The 21,555-nt window shown below is 44.2% G+C and overlaps 1 protein-coding gene across 3 annotated transcripts in view; it reads right to left on the reverse strand.

Annotated features, from left to right (window-relative positions):
- AHCYL2 (adenosylhomocysteinase like 2) overlaps positions 1–21,555 on the reverse strand; it is a 109,368-nt gene that overhangs the window by 19,086 nt on the left and 68,727 nt on the right. For 2 of the 3 annotated variants that reach the window (XM_080391296.1, XM_080391297.1), the window contains exons 2-6: positions 14,574–14,682; positions 5,235–5,378; positions 4,418–4,518; positions 3,661–3,763; positions 2,660–2,754 (exon numbers count right to left, since the gene is read on the reverse strand). In XM_080391296.1, the coding sequence (XP_080247422.1) occupies positions 2,660–2,754; positions 3,661–3,763; positions 4,418–4,518; positions 5,235–5,378; positions 14,574–14,682 (552 nt within the window). Of the gene's footprint in view, positions 1–2,659; positions 2,755–3,660; positions 3,764–4,417; positions 4,519–5,234; positions 5,379–14,573; positions 14,683–18,571; positions 20,447–21,555 lie in introns of those variants that run through there. The other variant, XM_080391298.1, reaches the window with a different exon arrangement.

Raw genomic sequence — 21,555 nt, forward strand, 5'->3', positions numbered from 1 at the left:
AACATGGTTGAAAATAACTCACTATAGAAAATGACTGGTGAAAACACAAGGAGATGGCAGGAAGGCATGGTTGGAGGCGGCATTGAAATTCCCCGGCAGCAGTGTGGTACTAGATCAGTTTATGCTGCAAAGGAAATCAAACTCTCAGGGCTGCAGATTTGGTATTTTTCAGGAAAATAAACCTCTGAGCCATTCCTGTCCAGAGAGAGCACTCCTCCGAAGGTCTGCCATTCCCACCAGAAAACCCAAGGTGTCTTGTTTCAGAGACTCTCAGTATTTGCGGCTAACTGTTACTGTGGACTGACGCCACACCGAAGTCCTAACATTGAACATTCAGATTTTTGGTCGGTGAGACATCCCTGTTTAGCTGTGTGGGACATACAAGGTCAACTCCATCACTCCTTGCAGTGCCTACCTGGACATAGGACTGGTGGGGGGGGCAGCGAAGCAATGCTAAACAGGACTCCTGGGGTGTATTTCAAGCCCCGATATTAAGTCCACAAGGCTTACAACAAGCTGCTGAACTACTTTGACTCATAATGCTTTCTCTTAGGTAGAAATAGAGATTTTACTTCTCTTTATTGAGCTTAAAGACACAGAAGCCTGGAAGTGGAGACACCTTTCCATGCTACTTTCATCTCGGATCAACTAGTACAAGCTGGATTACTTATGCTCTGAATTACTCTTCACTTTATAGGAGTCCAAATTGATTATTTCATGCTGGGCAGAGACAGGCATGTTACTAAATCACTTTTTACAGAGAGAGAATTTCCCATCTGATCACACTGTGGCATGTAGTGCTGCACAGAACATTTTCAAAGCATTGTATGACCCCTAATAATCATCAATGACTCTGAAAGGTAGTGTTGGTATTTTGTTGATGGGAAGAGAACACGGGACAAGAGATGATTTTCACTATGAGAGTGATGAGGCACTGGCACAGGCTGCCCAGAGAAGCTGTGGCTGCCCCATCCCTGGAAGTGTTCCAGGCCAGGCTGGACGGGGCTTGGAGCAACCTGGTCTGGTGGAAGGTGTCCCTGCCCACAGCAGGCATGTTAGACTAGATAACCTTTAAGGTCCCTTCCAATCCAACCCATGCCATGACTCTATGAAAAGAGGTTAGATTTAGGTTTACACAAAGGTCACAGGCTGCCAGGAGCAGCAGCTCAGCTCAGTCCTACAACCTGGGGACATATGTCCTTGATTCAGGATATCAGGGGAAATTCTCAGTCTCAAAAGGAGAGAAAAAATATGATGCATGCTCTAAAAAGTTGCCATCAGCACAGCGAGCAGAGTAGGTCCATCTCGCTTCTGCCTTGACACTGGATGGACTGGAGAGGCAAATTTCACCTTGCTTCTTTGGCCATGCTTGCTAGCTCCTCTCTTCTGAAATAACCATATGAAGAAGATACTTTCCACACCTGCTCTTCACCCAGTGTCCAGCATTCTATATCTTATCTCTAAAAATGTGGACCTCCAAAATCCAGTGTGCAAGTCTTTGAGAACTGCTAGATCCAAGGTATTTGGTGCTCCCTAGCAATTATTTCTGTGCTTCAGAAGCAGGTCTGAAAATACACGGATGGTTGGAGACACATCGCAGAATCAGGAGGTCTGAAGAGATCCTGGGAAAGCATAATATGCATATTCTGGCACACTGACTTCTTCAATTACTGACATTTTCAAAAGGAAATTATTCCTCAAAAAGAAGAAGAAATCTGCTATCATGTCTAGACTCAAATTCATAGCTTGGGGTTGGTTTTTTTGACATTCACGATTCTTTTTAAAGGTGACATCAAGGAAGTGAGCAGGTGTAAACTGGAAGGGACAAAACACCCACCTCAAACAAACTGGTATTGGCAAACAAACAAAACAGATACATGCCTATCTTCTACCTTTGATTACTTTTAATCTGATTCACATCATAAGCTCCAGGGCTCAAAACCTGTCGGGAAGCATGATGAAAACGGCACATTTGACAGCTGCAAATTATTCCGCTCACCTAGTTCAGGGTTCTCTGTTTTCCATAGAAACAAGGGCAGAATAAAACAGCAAAGTATGGAGTGGGGTTACCTGAGGTTTTGTGTTTGTACAGTAAGAGCAGGCATAAAGTGTGGAAATCACCTAAAAATCTAATTTTTGTTCTGAAACAGAGGCTTTGCCTAGATATGAAAAATCACATCAACCAAAGGTGTGAATGCATGGTAAAATGGATGCGACCCCTTTTCAGAACACACTGATTTTGAGTAATGTTTTAACTGGCTAGATTAAATGAGTTTGGTTTAAACTGTAGCAAGCTACTCTGGAAGGAAACGAAGCACCCAATCCCAATAAACTTTGCACTAATGCAGATATGCTCATTTAAACAATAGTAAACAAAACCTTGCTTGGTAGGCAAGATCCACAGGCAGAAGTCATTCAACCCACCTTCTCCCTGACTTTACACCTGTGAGACTGAGGTAAGTTAATTTCTCACATTGCGTAGTTAATTGTAAAGCAGTTTGAAGGTAAGTGCTGAGTTAGCACCAAGCCTTGACTGCTAAGTTAGGTCTAAATTCAGGAGGAAAACAGAGACTAGCACTAAACCTGTCTCCTTCTCTTTAGATGAGAGCCACCTGTGCTTCAACTCATGCAAAGTATTTTACAGTCGGCCTTGTCTCACCATGTTGGGCTGCCATCCTTCGACGTTGACGCAGCGATCAATGCACCACCAGAAGTCATCTTCAGATTCTCCCTTCCAGGCGAAGACAGGGAACCCTGGCACAGAGAGGAAGACAGATGCTAGCACAGCAAATCCCTTAGGGATTGGCTCTCCCTATGTCCACACATGATGAACTGGGCTCCTGACACCACTGTGGTCTTGCCTGCAGTCTGATTTTTCAACATTGAGCTTCGAGATACACACTGAAGACACACACTGAAGGCAGCAGACAGGAGTCAGCTTTAGCCTTCCCAGTTTCTTCCTCTCCCCCAAGAAAAAGCTGTAGCCACCAGAAGAGAGGGCAACACCCTCCTAACAATAACATTTATTTGTGAAATCAAGCTTTCACTCTGAGTTACATGTCCTACCTCCCTTTTAGGCATGTTAGCCACAAATTTACTTGAATGCATTCTGACTCATAAGCAATTATTATTCAGCTTCAGCGAGGAAGACAACAGGCAAGCTAGTGGGTTTGGCTTCTTCTGGGCCTCCCAGCTCTCACGGTAGAATCCTGGCCTTGCCCAGGTAAAACAGGATTTGAATTAAGGCATCTCCCAGGTGAGCAGCAACAGGGACAGCTTCTGTTTTGTGAATTATGTCCCTCAAAAATTCCTTCTTTCACTCTTTTAGCCAAAGTTATGACTCAAATTTATAGACCTGAAATAAAATTTAGCTTTGTTTCTCTTAGCAAAACAACTTCCAGATTCACAAAGCCTGTTCAGCTAATAATGTGCATCACCATCATTTGTACTACGTACTTCTATACTCCAAAGAAAAATCATTCTAAGATTTTCACAGCCATGAAAGGGATTGATCTTGTGCTGTTTACCTCCTATAGGTTTATTCTAAATTAAAGAGAATGAAGGGAAAAAACTGTAAGAGATGGTAAATGAGCTAAATACGATGGGACAGCAAGAAATCTTTTTAAAAACAGAAAGAACAAAGCAGGTGATGTTTCCTACCGCTTTCAGCAAGGGCAGCAGCCACTTCATTAAGAGTAGAGTAGATGTTGCATGCAGCCCATCGGCACTGCGCACCCAATGCACCAAGAGTCTCCATTAGGACCTGGATTTAAACATCAACAACAAAAAAATCAGAAAGAGCAATGCAAAGAGCAATACATAACTGGGATTTTTATTTGCTATTTATGGGAAAGCTTCTGGGGGGTATCTGAAGTTGGTTTTAAGCAGCATCAGGGATCGTTAGAAAGTTGCATAGAAACCAATTTTGCAATTACTTCTTTTTTTTTACAATTTCAAATGGATTTAGCAAATAAGAACTTCAAAGCATATTCTATATGCAGCCTATATATGTGTGTGGATATATATAGAAACATATATATATCTATGCAGATTTCAATCAGCAAGGTCCCAAATCTAGTCAGGAGAAAGCACTCCTGTCCCATGTTTGGAGAAGAAACTACAGATCTTGAATGGCATAAAAGCTCTGATCAGTGACCACTTCTTCCGGCTCATATGATACAGATAATTCAATTTCCTTAGTCTCTACTACTCAAGCAATGCCTTACAGATGCATGCATTACATCACCTTTAAAGCACTGGCTCTATTTAGAAACATTTACAAAATCGACCATTCTATTTTTGTTCAATGTAAGGTGCTGGACTCAGAGACCACATCTCTATATTATCTGCTTGGGGGTCTATTTTAGAGAACAATCAGAGGAAAATCCCTGTCTGGAGTTTGTGGACAGGGTCTTACAGCTGTCTGTGCTGTAATGTGTGTGCAGCCCACGATCTTGGCCCCGGCCAGTGGCTTCTCTCCCTGAGCTCTCTTTCTCAAAGCCATCAGCGCGGGCATTTCTGAAAAGTAAAGTAGAAAAGAAGTCCATCAATGTGATGGAAAGAGGGATGAGCATGGAATAAAACAGCCAGCGTAACTTCTTGCCCTGCTATCTGGTACTCCTATGAATTTGTACAGCTATGGCAGCTTCAAAAAGAGCTAAAGCCTTGAGAGCAAGCATCAAATAAGTCATGGCACAGCTGAAAAGGACCCAATAACCCTCTGAATTTTACCACACACACACACACACACACCCCGTTATTTAGCATGTAGCATCACTGCATTTTCAAATTTCTACCTGCAAATGCCCAGGTGAGGCTGGAGGAAAACCTGCTTCAGACTGAGGACTTGGGACTTGTTGCTCTCGTCAGCCTCTCCAGTATTCCTGCAACTACCTACACACTGCATTGCCTTTGCTATGGATTTTTTGGAGACAATCATGCCAAAGCAAAGTTGTTTAATTTATTTGATGGATTTCATCTTTTCTACTGATTTTAGCAAAATGCATTTGACTACAGAGTAGTCCTTCAGCAGTTGACTGGCTGGAGCTACACAGTATAACCCTGTTACTCCTTTCCATTCCACAAAATCTCGTAAAAGTTTTCCCATCTCTAACAGGAACGGTGTCAAGAAATCACCAATGTACCGACCCTCACAAGAAGAGGATTTGGGGGAAAGAAGAACCCCACAGGACAGCCTAGGACAACATGGAGCATGAGGAATGCGCCCCATTTACCTTGTTCAGCAATTTCAATCTCTCGACGCCCAAATTCTGCCTGCTTTATGTTTTTCACACAGAAATCACTGCTGCCTTTGGAGTTCTTCTGCTGTTTGTCTCGCGGGGAGGTCTCATCATCAGAGCTGTCTGTGTAGGAGGCAGCTGGAGGAAGAAAAGGAGGTAAGAAACAAAACAAAATATTCCCTAAAGCCAAACCACCTGCAGTGGAAGGACGCAGATGATCTGCTGAACGTGTCTATGGATGTGCTTCTCCATGTGTACATGCCAGCTCCCTCTGTCCTCAGCTGGGATCTCCCCTCCTCCTTATGATGACAGTTTCCCCACAGTCAGCTCTTACCTGCAATGACTTACTCACTCTCATCTACCTCTACCTGAACACCACACCAGAGGTAATTAGCTTAAGCACTGCCCATGTCCCCTGTGGTCACATCTCCTCATGCTTTGCAACTCCTCTGTGGCCTTCTCCCATCTTTCTTCCCAAATTTTAAGCCTTTACAGCTCTAAGATAGCCAACAAAAAATGCCTATTAATGTTTTCAGTACTTCCAAAACATTAAAACTTGCAATTAAAGACAGGATAGATGCAAGACCCTATTTCATTTTAAACAACAGCATGGTGAAGGCCACTAGTTAATTACTGTTCAGTTATGGTGGTATTCCCAGTCCTTGGATTTGCTCAGTTCCAATGTTCCTCAATAAGGGCAATGGCCACAAGTTGCTGCTTGGGCTTGGGAGGCTCACATGGGATGGTAGGACGAAACTTCTTCATGGGGAGTATAATGCAACATTGGCACAGGTTGCCCAGAGAGGTGATGGCTCTCCATCCTTGGAGGACGTCAGGAACTGGTTAGAGGGAGCCATGGCTCACCTGATCCCGTGCTGGCAATGACCTGCTCTGACTGGGCGGGGGGAGAGATGCCCTTGGTGGTTCCTTCCCACCAACAACTCTGTAAATCTACAGACAGCTCAATCCAGCCCTTGGATATTCCCCTTCTTTTCTATTATAATTACAAACAATTGGACGTGTATTTAATCTTTTGCCTTTCTGGATCTTCTTTAACCCCTCCTCCCTCTTGCTCTTTTGATAAGAGGAAGAAAGATGGCACTACCTCTCTCCAAAGTGAGGAGCCTACAGCGGATAGCAAACATACAGTCTCACAGAATCAGATTATGCTTCTTGATGATATATGGCTTCTGGGTGTAGATGTGCATGTGAACACAGAATTAATTACAACTGCAGTCAAGAACTGCCTTCCTTTCCTATCAACATGCTCCAAACTTTTGGTTAGGCAACTAGTCTATAGCAGACGCAAGGAGATTTACTGAAGAGCCCTTCAAGGAGTTAGAAATCCCCCTTCCCACTTATTTTGATTACTAAAATCACATGTAGAGTCCATTTTCAATTTGAGCCACAATGAATTAGCTACCACTTCTGCTTCCAGTTTATCGGATCAGCTAAAAGACCATTTGTGCCACGTTCTCCTCTGGAATATTCTCCCATGTGGGAAACCAGACCCCTTTCATCTTCTGGTCAAAGCAACACGTAAGGCTTGGAGATGAACTAGAAAGCATTACTCCTCCTTCCCTTCCAGAGGACCTTTCCAGGACTCAAAGCCTCATCCACACGGTCATCCCCCATTCCTCATTAAATTGCCCTGAGCTTCTACTCCAAGTCTTTACTCCCCAGATCACGTGGTTCATCTAAAATGAACATGAGACCTGACATCAAATTATTTGTTACAGCAGAAGAGGACCACCTTTGTAGAACAGCACTATCCATGACAGCCTCAGTGGAGTTAGCCATTATCATGCATTGCTAGCAAATGATGCGTACATGTGTGAGGGCATCACATCTGATGATGAGCTCTCTTCCACAACATTGGAACAGCATTAGTTAAATCTTTACCTAGGAAATGTTGCATAGTCAAACTCAACAGCTACTGGCTTTGGGCAAGGTGTTGCTGTGTGTGTGAGCTAGCTTCTCTCCCTGGCACAGTCTCCAAGAGGGAATGATCTACACCAAACACCCAAGGGAGTTCTACTCACCAGTCAGTACAGATTCCCAACCTTCTACTCCAATTCTGCCAAAGGAATTAGGTAGTAGGAAGGGTGAGTACTTCTTACACAGTGTTACAGTAAGAATGGCATGCATGGTTGAACCACCCACCAGTGTTCCCAAAGAGCTGCAGCCTTCCAGAAGCATCCAGATCTCAAGTGAAGACCGAAACCAAGAGCGCCCTCAGAGAACTTGAAGTAAAGGCAAACCACCCCTCTGCCCAGAATTTCAATGGCTCTGTTAGCACTTTCACAGCAGAAAATCCAAACCAAAGAGTTAAACCCTTCCTCCCCAGCACGGCCATGGGTTCGTCTTTCCTGCAGCACCCAGCAAGCTGATTACTTTCTCTTCTGGCCCATGTGAAGCGCTTGAATGATCCGAAGGAAAAAAAGCTTAGTGCTGCCACTGTTGGTGTGCCAGGCTCCCCAAGACCCGCTCAGGTCTTAATCCGCTTACAGAGAATTATGCATTGCTGAAATTTCTCTGCAAAGGCTCCATCCTCAGCAGGGTGTGAAAGGCAAGTCCGACCCTGCAAACAACACGCTGATGGCAATGTATTTCTGAATTTGTGCTCACAATCCCACAGCAGCTCTTGAAGGACCAGAAGCCTGGCTTAATAACAAAAGAGCACCTTATATAATACCAAGCGCTTTTGTATCAAGGACTCCAGAAGGAAGGATTAATTAGTTAAAGGAGGATTATTTCTTTGAAGACAGCTAATCTATGCAGAGGTTTCTTTAAAACCACAGATCTTCATTCTGGGGGCTGAAAGTAATTTTTTCAAACAAAAAACCCACCTAGATGGCAACCATATTTTCATATGTGGATGGTTCTTTACTGTTACGTACATATAACATAGAATAGTGCATATAGCACTATGGTAATTAAACTAATATTGTTAGTGTAGTATAATAGCATACTAATACATAATACTAAATTTTGCCCTTGCTTTTCTGTAAAATGAAAATGAAGCAGAGAAAGGAAACGATTCTTACCACCTGTAATCTAGAAATATCCAATTAACCAATGGGACAAACAGCCTCCTAAATATCATCTCCAATCACCCAGAAGTTGAATAATGAAAGCTTCATAACTGGGATTGGCATTCCGTAGAGCCACATACCATTTTAATATAAATTGTATTATTTCAATGAAAACAGCAGCAGGTCTCAGGCACTGTTATCCAGGGGAAAAATGTTGGGGGAGGAAAGCAGACACCTGCAGCCCATGTCCTGACCGAGCAAAGACCAGGTCAGAGCCTAAGTTCAGCTAAACTTAGCTTTGGTAGTATTTTACATGAGGATCCACTTGCATCTGTAGTATTGGCATTGGTAAGGGCAAAAAGGGGTCAACCTGGCCCACAACAGCCCAACTAAAAAGAAAAACCTTGTTTCCTTTCCGTATAGCCTTTTGAAAGTTATGAAACAGCATGAGGATGAAGACATTGCCCTTTAACTAAAGATATTTATGGTTCTAATTCCATTTCACTGCCCACCTAACGTGTATGTGGTGCATAATACACAACGCTGCGTGCTTTAGTATTCAAAGCACTGGGCTGATATAAACCAGCTGATCCCCAAAAGCCTTTGTTCAAGCAGATAACACTTATCCGAGTTTTGCAGAAAGGGAAAGAACAGTTAGTGAAATTTAAGTTATTCGCACAGCACAATGGAAAAACACGCCCTCAACTCCAAAACTGAGCTGTCAGGTCAATGCCTTTCCCTGGTTTGCAATAGCAGACGCTGTTAAACATCCTGGTGCGTCCTTGGGCATGTAAACCACTCCCAAACAGCACAGAAAACAATTAATTCCTCTGGTGAGAAAAATGACTCATTTTAAATGAAGTGGAACTACTACAGAAAACTGGTGGCTAATAGCAAATATGGATAAGAGACTTTTATTTCTAATTTGAAGAGTCAGATCAGCACAGATTCTTAGTATTTTCATTCTCGGTACTTTAAAGCAACCAAGTGATAAAAGTTTTCATGTTCAGCAGTGTTTCTGCTGTTTTTTCATAGAATCATAGAATAGTTTGGGTTGGAAGGGACCCTTCAAGGCCATCTAGTCCAGCCCGCCTGCCATGAGCAGGGACATCTTCAACTAGACCAGGTTGCTCCAAGCCCTGCCCAACCTGCCCTTGAACGTTTCCAGGGATGGGGCAGCCACAGCTTCTCTGGGCAACCTGTGCCAGTGTCTCACCACCCTCATTTTTCCCATTATTGCTTCTAGCAGAATTCAGTTAGCCACACATGGCACCTTGGAATAAGCTTTTTCACATCACAGCTTCACGGACTGTACCTATTTTGGAGACCAGCTGATGATTTTGATCAAATTTTTCCAGTTTTGATTGGCAGGAAGAGCAAGAAACCACGGGCTGTTTGCAGAGATGCTGTTTCCACACCCAGGCCTCTCTTGCATCACTAAAACACCACTGGCACCTCCCCATCATTTTGAGCAGAGATGCTGGGATGACTGCCTTCCCACCACGCATGTTTCAGGTAAGAGTCACTTGAGTTTCACTCCTTCACTCACGCCCACCACTTCCAAACCTGAGGACCTCCTCACTCCTCTCATGTGTCCAAAGAGCAATGCAGCTGGGGAAAGGGCTGGAACACATGTCTGATGAGGAGGGGCTGAAGGAACTGGGAGTGTTCAGCCTGGAGAAAAGGAGGCTCAGGGGGGACCTTCTCGCTCCCTCCAGCTGCCTGGGAGGAGGTTGCAGCAAGGTGGGGGTTGGTCTCTTTTCCCAAGTAGCAAGTGACAGGACGAGAGTAAATGGGCTCAAGTTGTGCCAGGGGAGGTTTAGATGGGGTATTAGGAAAAATGTCCTCACTGAAAGGGTTGTCAAGCATTGGAACAGGCTGCCCAGGGAGGTGGTGCAGCCACTACCCCTGAAGGGATTTAACAGATGTGTAGATGTGGTGCTTAGGGACATGGTTCAGTGGTGGGCTTGGCAGTGCTGGGTTAATGGTTGGACTCAATGATCTTCAAGGTCTTTTCCAACCTAAATGATTCCATGATTCTTCCCCTCCATTATCATCTCTCTGCTCCTCACGCTTCTTTTTTTTCCAGCCTTTTTCCATCCCAGGAGGGCTTAATGGATTGTTTACACTGTGCTACTGCTCACCCCTAAAAAGAGAATGACAAAGATCCATGCTGAGAGGTAGTAATGGGATTTATCCACCCATCTTGCAACTGTCGTGGGAATAGAAGTCTTCCGTCCTGACTGTCAGGCTAGCAGCTTTCATTAGGAGGGAAATGTAATACTTTCACAAGCTAATTAATTGCATTTGCTGATGCTTTAGCAGGAGATGCTAAGTGCAAGGGGCAGAGGAGGATTCCCCAAAGTTGCTTCAAGTTCTTTCAGCTCTGAATCAGGAGCAAACACGATGACATTAGTCAGGCTAATCAGCCTATTAGTCTTAAAAAATGACAGTTACAAAATATACCCTGATTAGATATTGGATGGAGTTGTAAAACCTGTGCAAATGTTATATTAATCACAGACCTGTATTAGGGAAGTCTAATCATTAAAGCCAGCTTAAAACATGCTGCCCAAGATGATAACATTATAAACATAATCCAGATGGCTTACAAAGTGCAAACAGAGCCCCAGCTGATGTCTCCCTCGAGAGGACCCAGCATGCACACTCCCCAATTTCTCCTAAAAGCCCTTTGTGTGGGAACACAGCTACTGCAGGGGTGATGGGTCGTCCAGGTTGTCCCCAACCTTGGGGGGCTCCTCCAAGCCTCTGGAGGAGGCTCTGGAGGTTCCTCCAAGAATACAAGGCAACATGAAAGAAGCAGCAACCCAAGAACCTGGAAAGGAGACAAAGAACAGTCACTTGTTCCACAGGAACCAGGGTGAAGCCATCAGACTGTGCATGGCTTTCACTGTTTGTGTGCCCAGGATCAGATCACAACCTCCAGCAGCTGCACCTTCTGGAGGGGAGCACCTGCCTCTGCCCAGAGCTGAAAGGACCAGATAACCACAACTTTTCCACTAGTTACCTTTGCTCTTCTAAACCTGGGTTGCTGAAAAAGGTGAAAAGCTTGTAGGTCCTCATCTACCATGTTTTTCAGGGAGCACACAGGTAACCATCTCTGTTAGGGGCAATGCACTACTGCCACAAAGCCACTTCATATAAATCTGCTCAGACATCTTATCTGACTGGTTCTGAGATACGTTACAGCCCGAAGAGATGGGAGATGGGCAGGACTGATAATACTGCCTCAACCTAGTGGGTTGTCACAGTGTGCTCCTGTCCCAGCTCAACCCCAATAACCTTAACATCAGAGAAATGAGTAGAGAAATAAAAAAGAGGCTTTCCACCCCTACGTCAGGAAGACTTCTGGCCCACCACCTAGGCTCAATTACAAGTTCTGTACACAGTGTCTCATTGCAGCAGTCAGCCAGGAGCCAGATCCTGAGTTCGTGGAGGCTTTCTACACTTCACGGAGCTAAAATGTCCCTGTTTAAACCTCTCAGACTTCCTGGCTCCTCAGACTTCCGCTACTAATGTGGTTGCCCTTTAGGGTTGGCATCTAGCTCATCGCTTGTGCTGGCAGAGAGGATTGCTCCATGCTTTGCTGCTCACTCACATGCTGCTCTGTACACCATCTCCTGATAGCTCAAAAAAACCCCATGAAACCACGTTCATCACACACAGGAGGTTTTACCCTGTTTGCTCCCAATAGGTTATGGCACGTACCATGGCAGGCCAGGCACAAGAACAGGGACATTCTCTAAAGCTTCAGCAGTGAAGATCTACTAGGACTTCAGATGGGCATCAAGTTGAGCTACATCCACCCTGGGAAATAAAATAGGCGAGGGACTGGTCTTCGGTGCTGTGGCTGGCTGGCGCAGCAGGGCTCAGCTCACATCCATCCATGCACACAACTGGACAGCATGGACAGCCCTGCGTGAGCCCATGGGCTCTGTCCTGCTTCCTTCAACAGCAGACATGCAGCTGGAAGCTGCAGGAGGGATAGGACCCAAAACACCCTCATACAAGCAGATATGGGTGGACTACCTTCAGATTTGATTTTTGGCCACAGGCTTTCACTGTGCAGAATGGCAGTTGTCCATGGCCAGCAAAGTACGCAACCTAAACGCAACCATACCTCACAGCACATCATCTACCCCGAAAAAGAATTATTTCTTGTTATACAAGAGGTATCTAGCTGGGAGGGTCAGGGTAGGATGCACTTTTGAGCTCTTGTGGTCTCTGATGCTTCAAACTACCAGATACCTAGCCAGGTTCTCCTCAAACACACTGTGACCTGCCAAGCATCCAAAAAATGCATCCATATCATGGATGGGTGCATCCATGGTATAGACAGGGACTAAGTGAAAGACTGTGGTGGAGCCTCACCATGAATGATGCTTATTCCCCATGGCCCTGGCATAAAGCCAGACCTCTGCAAGGTCTGCAGACAGACCTTGGCCTCCAACCTGAATACTCATCTCAGAGCTCTTGACGGTACTCTAACATGAAGTTTGGTACACATCACCAGAAAGGCCTGATCATTTGCCTTCACAGTCAGGAGGAGCTGAGAAATAATACCTCCGCCAGTTTCAAAGACACTTACATCTCCAATCCTTGCAGCCTTGTGTTAGAAGCTGATTTATTCTGCATCTTCTTCGAGAGGCCAGGACCAGAAGGGGATCAGAAGCATTAAGACTCCTTGAGGGATGGGGAATTGGATCCAAATTCCCTTCTGTGATGGTCTCAGCTAGGACAGTACCTGCAGTATTTTCAGGTAGCAAGCAGTATTCCCTTCAAAGTGCCAAGGATCGCAGATGGACCTATCCTGAACAATTTGAGAGCATCCCCGATGACCTCTCCTTATTCCTGGAAAGCCACTATCCTCATAACCAACTCCTGAAGTGACATAAGGTCTCCAGCACAGTAACGGTACTTAATGACACACTTGGAGGCAAAGAAAAGAGGACACTGGAAGGTGAGGTGTGATACCAGTCCCACATGGATGTTACTGGACTAGGGTAAATTTAGCTGAAGGTGCCACTTGGGCACGTAATGTTTTACTGAATGGGCCCGTGACGTTCCTACGTGCTGGGAAGTGCAGTTGCACTGAACTTCCTCAGCACTCTGTGGCCACTGGCAACTTATTTGTTGCCAGTCTCTAACAAACATTAGAGACTGTTTGCAAAGCACAGGGCAGCTTCGCCTTCTTCACTCAAAGTCAAGGTAAATTTTAGCAGTCATTCTCTCACGGCTGCACTCTTTCCTGTAGGGAAAAAATGCCAGTTTCCACCAGGAGATTTGTTTTCAGGACTTTCTTGTACTGCCTTTTTTGCATCAGTTTGAAATTTTGAATGTTTGATTTCTAAATGTCGGATGTTTGATGAATGGGGCACTCAGTGTAACTAATCTGTTTTTCATGGGACCTGCCTTTGACTGGGTTTTAAGAAACCTTCACGGACTGCTCCAGAAATTAAGTTTCAGTTGTCTCCCTTGAAAATGACGCATGTTCATAGAAAACAAAACAACCTATGCAGGTCAAAACAAAACTTTGCTGTGCCATCTTCTCAAAGGAATGAGCCTCCTACCAGGGGGACCAGAACCTGAAGGTTTCTGGATGGTGCTGCACAACCACCAAATATTAGTCCAGACAAAGCAAGTTTCCAGAACCAATCTTTGTAAATATACCTGGTGCTTCAGAAGAGCCCTGAAATTTAAAAGAAAACAAAAAATCCCCAGTAAACCCAACCTCCCTCTCCAGTGAGTTCCTGTAAGTACAACTAGCAAGACCGAACAAGAAGTCCACTGCTTGCTTGCTATAAATTTCATTTCACAGATTCCAGCAGGAAAGGCACAGAAGACACAAGCAAAGCCTTCAAAGGTCACCACTGCTCTTGCAAAGACTCCAATTTCATGTGTAATGGGTGAGTCCAAACCTACAGTGGGATCCACATGGATTTATTCAAGAACAGGAAGGGAAGATGACATGCAAGCACGAACAGTGGAAACACTGTTTTGCTGAGCCTGGAAGGAAAAGGAAAGGGAAGGGAGGAGGAAAGCCAGTAACAACTGCACATGAGGCTTATAAGGAGAGATGAGAAGTGTTGAGAGAATCAGAGTAACTTCATTTCCTACCCAACTATACATGAAGACAAGAAAAAAAGCAACAATCCTCTGTCCATGCCTTCCCTCTGACACTACCGACCGCACATCAGATCTGGGAGTTGCTTGAGTAAAACACAGGACAAACCCTGTGGTCTGCAGAGATGCTGTAAGTGCAGCTGATGGCACACACCTGAGCTGTAGCTATCTGTAGAGGACTGCGAGATGGAGCGGGAAAGCGAACGGCGGCCAATCTTCGTTGGGCGCTTGTTGAATTCTTGCTTTTGGTCAGCAAACTGGATCTGTTAAAAGGAAATTAACAGTTAAGTCAGACATAAAACCCCAACAGTCTGATAGAGAAGATTAATCCCAAGAACCCAAAGCCTTAAGCAGACACTGACACCACCTCAGTTATGCGCTGAATTGTTATTTATTATTATTCCTGTTATTTAATTTGGAACAGGGTATGCTAAATTGCCTACTTTGTTTAATTTCAGACCTTCCACCATACGCAGCATCAACACACTTGTCCTTCAAATACCTTGAAACTCCTCTTTTAACCACACAAATTACAAAGCTGCTGTCCCCGTTACACACAAACTTATTTTCCAAAATGCCGATGATAAGGGTTATTCATTGCAAGAGAAGCCCTATTAGGGCCACCCTACATTTGCAGAGCTGATGCGGACACTGACCCTTCTTGCAACGTTTATTGCAGTGACTAGTATGAGATGCTCCCTATATGCTGTACAAAACACAAAAGGCAAAAATAAAAACACTTCAAGTAATGAATACAGCTTCCAGCTGCACTCTATATTAAGAAACATTTCAGATTAGATACATCACTCAAGGCTGTTGTAACTGTTGGGATCATGGACGCCTGGGGAGCACAAGTATTTAAGAGTATTGCATTCAAGAGTACACAACTTTATAGAACAAATCAAGAAATGAAGGATGTGCAGGCTGGCAAAATGTGATTATCCAAGTTGGAGAAAGGGAACAAACTATCATTTACCAGCAGTGCCTACAATAATACCTCAGCAATGGATGTAACAGCAATATTTTGTGGCATTTTGCATCGACCTTGTTTTTTCATGGAGCTCATCTCATTGTGACAAATTGTTATGAATGACAAATAGCAACCTTCTCACCCAAGATGAAGAATCAAGCCCATTTCCATTTCAGTCAGCACCAAGGAATGAAGATTTCAGACTTCCCAGGAACATCTGTGAAGCCCCAAGACCACCAGCGGGTTTGAAAGCAGCTGAGCACAACCAGGCTCAGCCCTGCCCATGCTACAGCTGCAATAACTGCCCAGCTAAGAGATAAATATTTAAGTCAGCAAAGCTGATCTGCTCCAAAGCACAGAGAGGACAGAAAGGATAGGTTAAGAAGCGTCACTTTTATCTATGCACTTTTAAGGGGAAAATGAGATTTAACACTGGTACTTATAGAAGAACATCTTTCTCCAAGCTTCATTTTACTCCTGCCCTTGGTTGAAAAGAACAGCAAGAAAGCCAGTCAGTATTTCCTTACCATAAACTCCTCAAATCCAGGTTTTCACATACACTGAACATCTGCTCTTACAGATGACTGTTAGTGATTTTACAGTAGAAACGCAATTCTTCCGTGCCCCGTTGACGTCTACCTCATGTTGAACTTGTCTTAATGCTTCCCTGCTCACATCAGCACCGACCTGCAGCTTGTGACCCCAAAAGGGCTTCACAGACATCAGATGCATTTCAACAAACACCAAGCCTGCTCAGAGCCCGACTGCCTTACCCAAGGGACACAGCACATCTCAAACCCACACCAGCAGCTCAACATCCTTTTTAATTATCTCTACGTGGCTACTGGGCCATATGTAAGCATTCAGAAAGAAAAACCTGTTAGAAAATATTCTAACTCTCTGTGCTCATCACTTTGTAAGCCGACCACTGATGCTCCCACTATGTTCACGAGACATGATAAATCTCAGGGAAACTGGAAACACAACCTCCAATTGCAAATTTCCTTGGACTTTGCTACAAGCATAAACTGACTCAGTCTGGTACAACAGGGTTAAATATTTACATCTCCAAAATACTGAAAGCCATTAATTGAGTCTATTAACTAACCCCTTGGGCATATTTTGAGAAGTTAGTTTTGTTTAAAGAAGGCACCTAACCAGAAAGAATTTGATCCTGTTGGGAACTCAAGTTCAAGTTCAATGGTTTAAGTAGCGGCACTTGACATTGCACTTGAGATGGACTGGTGATGCTACAGAGTTGGTGCTCTGCTTTTTGGGCCAGTAAGTGAAGGAAAAAGGTGATCAGCATCTCAGGTAGCTCTTTCAGAGTCCCCTGTGAACCTAAGTCCAAGCTGGCCCAGGGACAGCTATTCCAGGCTGCTGGGGAGGAGGGAAAGAACCTGGGAGAGCATTTGCAGCAGCCCCTGGGAGCTCTTTCTTTTCTGCTAATCTCAAACCAAACAACAGAGTGACACCGGATCAGGAAACACACAGGGGAGGAAAAAAACCCATGTCAAACTCATATTACAGTCAACACTTGCATTGTGGATTAACACCTCTGATCCCGGCGGGATGGGGTCTTTGTGCACATATGCCAGTTTTTATATTCCTTTTCTATGAAGCTGTTGGCCTGAAATATCTCCCCACCTCCCACCCCTTAAAACAAATCCCTTGACAGCTGAGCAACTTCATCTAAGCATCAGGTTATTTGTGAGAAACTATGCTCTCAGCAAAGTGAGAGTCTGGAAATCTAACAAAGGGTGAATAATTTGTATTACAATTAACATTTTCCTTTCCCACATAATCTCTTCAAGGACATTCAATGCAACTATTTCCAGTGACACGGTACTATTGATAATTGCATTCAGAGCTCTTGAAGTACTTCCACATCCAAGACTGATAGGCAAGTACATGCCAAAAAGCAAAGTCATGAACCAAATTAGGCAGAACCAAAACTAGACTTTATAATAAACCCTGCCCTCAATGCCATTAAGGGTTAAACCCTTTAAAGGCTGCCACAAAACGGGTTTAGCTTTAGCTGAGCAAGGCACTGACAGCCAAGAGGTAGAAGGGGAGAACATCAGGAAGGGGCCAGGTCAAGGCTCAGGTCTACTTTTAGGTTGTGCAGACACTTCACCAATGTCTCTTAGCTTTATCCTTTGAGCAGCAGAAAGACCAGGCAAGAAAGGATGCTGGAATCTGATTTAAGACATCTATTGTATCGACCTTTATTCAGTGCTAAATTTTGTATTGTGTGGACATGCAAAGGGTACACAGGTATACCCTTAAGCCAGTTCCCACAACACGTTTATTTTTGAGTTGAAATCTCAGCAACGTACACTCAATCCAGACAGAAGGAGAAAACCAGACCTTGCTTACCCAAACCAAAACTCTGGTTTAAATCCTTACCGAACGGCACAAGGTGACTGATGGCAAGATGTGTCATGTTCCAGCCTGGCTAGAAAGATGGGGCATTCAAGACAGGGATGAGAACAGTGATTTAGTATCAGGATGAACTCGCTCAGCTCATGCCAAAATGCTTCTGGAAGTAACAGCCAACTTTGCACAGACTTAACCTCAAAGTCTGTGCAGGTTTTGTGAGGCTGTGAAGCTTTTGAGAGCTGCAGCTGCTTGTATTTAGGAGTCCAACCTGCTCTGCAGCTACACAATCGTCGCTGCTTTCAACTTCCAACAGGAAAAAAACATTTCAAGCTGAAAAACCTCACCTCCAGAGGTACAAGGGGTTAATGACTTCTGAATACAGGTGCATGCTCATTACATTTCAAATGAGCTAAGTCTCACTTCGACCTGGGATTTCTACCGTGAAGAGCCACTCTACGCTACTTCACCCAGAGAAAAAAGTTTCATCATCCGAGGTTTTCCTGGGCAATCTCCCTGCTTGCAAACCCATGGACTCCTCCCATCATGGTACTCTGAAGAACAACCCCAGAGCAACATATTTGGCACAACACTTCATCATTTCAAACCTCCTGCTCCCCAGAGAAAATGAAGAGAAGTCCTCCAGAGACTGGGATTTTCTCTAAGCAGGGGGATGCAGTCAGCTCCAGAAATAAGTGACTGTGGGGGAACAGCAAGAAAAGGAGGGAAAAGGTTGGGGTAGAGAGGAACAAATGTACTTTCAAGTAGAAAAATGGTATTACGGTACTAAAGACTGCCCTCACCTGGGCTTTAATCCCTGAATCTCCATTCACGTTGTACTTCTTGTTCAGCATGACGGCATCACTGACAGCCCCTCTGCACTGTCTCCCGCCAGGGCAGGGGCTGCCCCCCTGATTTATACCTCCCAGCCCTGCCGATCCCGATCCTGCCCGCTCTGGTTTCAGCTGCGAGGTGGAGGAAGAGGGAGGGAGGGAGGGAGGGAAAGGGAACCGCGTGGATTTTCAGACTCCCTTTTTCTGGCAGGAAAGGACCCCAAGACTTAATGAGGCGTCCCACCAAACAAGCCCTACTTCTGTTTTATGCTGCATTACAGTGATTGCCTGACCTCTTAGACAGTTAGCGGCAGTTTTTAACATGGCCTGGCTTGTGTGTGCATAACAATAGCTTATTTATATAACCAGAAAATTTCCCTGCTCGCTATAATTAACTTGCTAATTAGGCTCTTTTTAACTTGGGTTCTCCCCCCCACTTTCTTTTTCCCCAATGTCAGATGATTACGTTAACAGAGCCTCATTAGAAGAAAATTAACTAATGAGGAACTAAAACAATGAAGGCATTTGTTAGATGGCAAAGTGGTTTTTAATTATGCCAGTTCCTGCTCCGTCCTCCAGGTCAGCAAGTGCAGAGAGTCCGTCCTTGGAAGGGTCCAGGCCCCAACAGCCATCCCACTGTTCCCGCACTAGACCATTCCTCTTAGAATCACAGAAACACAGAATGGTTTGGGTTGGAAAGGACCTTTGAAAACCACCTAGTTCCACCGCTCCGCCAGGGGCACGGACACCTTCCACTAGACCAGGTTGCTCCAAGCCCCATCCAACCTGACCTGGAACACTTCCAGGGATGGAGTGTCCACAACTTCTCTGGGCAACCTGTTCCAGCACCTCACCATCTTCATCTTAAAAAATTCTTCCTTATATCTAGTCTTTTCCCACCTTGCAGGTACCTACAGCAGCAGGAAAATGCTGTGGATAATCCTAGAGGGATGCTCATGCAGCAGTAGGGTTTGGGAAGTGTGATGCTTTCCTACCAGTGACCAAGCAGACCCACTCCAGGGCAATTTTTTTTAATTTTTATTTAGTGGTTGGAGCTGTTATCCAAAGAGGTTTGCCCCTGACAATGTACCCAAGACAATTCCCATAGAAAGCCTCAGCATCTGCTTCCAAAGAGGGAGCTGGCAAGTGACAAGGCATCACCGATTGACTCAACACCAATTCTAACAAAATATGAAAAAAAAAAAGCTCCCCTCAGCTTTCTGTATTGTTATATACACCTGCTTTAGAAATAATTTACCACTGATCTGATCTAATATTGCTCCAATCTGATAAAATATTGCTCCTTAATAGTTGTCACTGTTGTCTAGTGGATGGTACAGCACAATGGGGAAAATGCTGCCAGCACTGCTTGCAAGTGCTCCTCCAAAGTGTTTCCATAGACAAGCACATGCCATGACAGCATTTTACATCTCCATAGTGGATTTCAAGGATTCCACAGAAAGAGCAAAAAATCCTGGGCTGTATGAAAGCAACATCTGCTTTGTGAAGGGAAAAAACCAGAATTCCTGACTTTAATGGATCTGTAGAATAACTAGAAAATGGAGATATGGGATATCTCCCCTATGGAAATATGTCAGGGAATACAAGACTGGGATTAGCACCATTTGCTTCAACTGATACTACAGCTAAAGCTGTATTTTCAAAGTAAGTTTTTAATTTTTAATGTTATTGATGACCCTTTTCATGCAAAATCCTAAGAGAGATGCTACTTTAGTTCACTGTAAGTAAGCTAAAAGGCTTTAAAGGGTGTATGAAGTTCACCTTGGTGGTACCACCAAAGCACAAACTACTTTCCAGTAGGTTATCACATCAAGATACTCAAATAGCTTTTTTTTTCTTTTGGGGGGGGGGCACCCTTTCCCCCCACCCCCGCAGTGAAGACTGAGTCTGAGACACTAAAATTAAGAACCTCTGCTTTATATAAATTCTAAAAATAAAGTTATTTCCTGCCTCTCCCATCCACAGCTCAGGTGTCTTCTGCAAGTTGTATGTCAGTTGTATTCTGGCTCACTCTTCAAATAAAAACAGGGAGAAATACATTCAATCCTAGTAAAATGCAAGTTGTCACTACAATTTAATAAACCATTCATGATTAAAATCAGTTTTTTCATCATGGCTGGAGCCCCATCTTACTGCAGCCTCCCTCCGTGTTAGTTTAGCCATGCCATGTGCTTGGAATACCTTCTACTCTTTTAAAAACTGCTAAATGAAACCTTAAAATACTGTAACAGCTACAAAAACCACCACACACACCCCTTGTGCAATGTGCAAGAGGAAGCACCCTTGTAAATTCTCTCAACTTTCAAATTTTGTGAGCACAGCATTTTTGTAGTGCTAGCGTCTCAGATTTATTCCTAGCCATGGGTATTTATTTTTTTAAAGGAACAAAGGGAGAAAACAATAGTTTTCTGTGTGATTAAGTCACACAAGCTCTCTGGCCTTGCCAACAGCTTTCAAATCCACCTGCAACAAATTTGGGAAATAAAGAGCAAGTTATGGAGCTAATTAAAATCCATCTATTCGCATATGAAACAGCAGGTCAAGTTTGCGGTCTTCAAGAGCTGCCATTACTTGGTTATTCATGTGACAAACTGCCTGGAAGGTCTCTTCTCAGTGGAGAAACTTCTCATGCATCTGTGATGCCAAGTGATGAAATTAATTTAATTTTATTTTTTTTTAATGAAGAAGGGTAAAGATGGCAACATAATTTTGCAGCTGTGACTAAAAGAGAGGGGACCAACAGTACTATTCTGATGTTCCACCAGAGCTCAGGGCTTGCAGCAACCAGAACCAACCTCCTCCTCCTGCCCTCTCATCCCTATTCATGAAGGAAAAGCCGGTTTCCTCCAGCACTCGACCTGCCAAGCCAGATATTTCATCTCCTGCTCCACTTTCCCCCATGAAACCGGAGATGTGTACGGCGACACCAGGTG

Source organism: Falco punctatus (genome assembly GCF_963210335.1).
Source record: "Falco punctatus genome assembly, chromosome: 6".
NCBI classification, from domain to species: Eukaryota; Metazoa; Chordata; class Aves; order Falconiformes; family Falconidae; genus Falco; species Falco punctatus.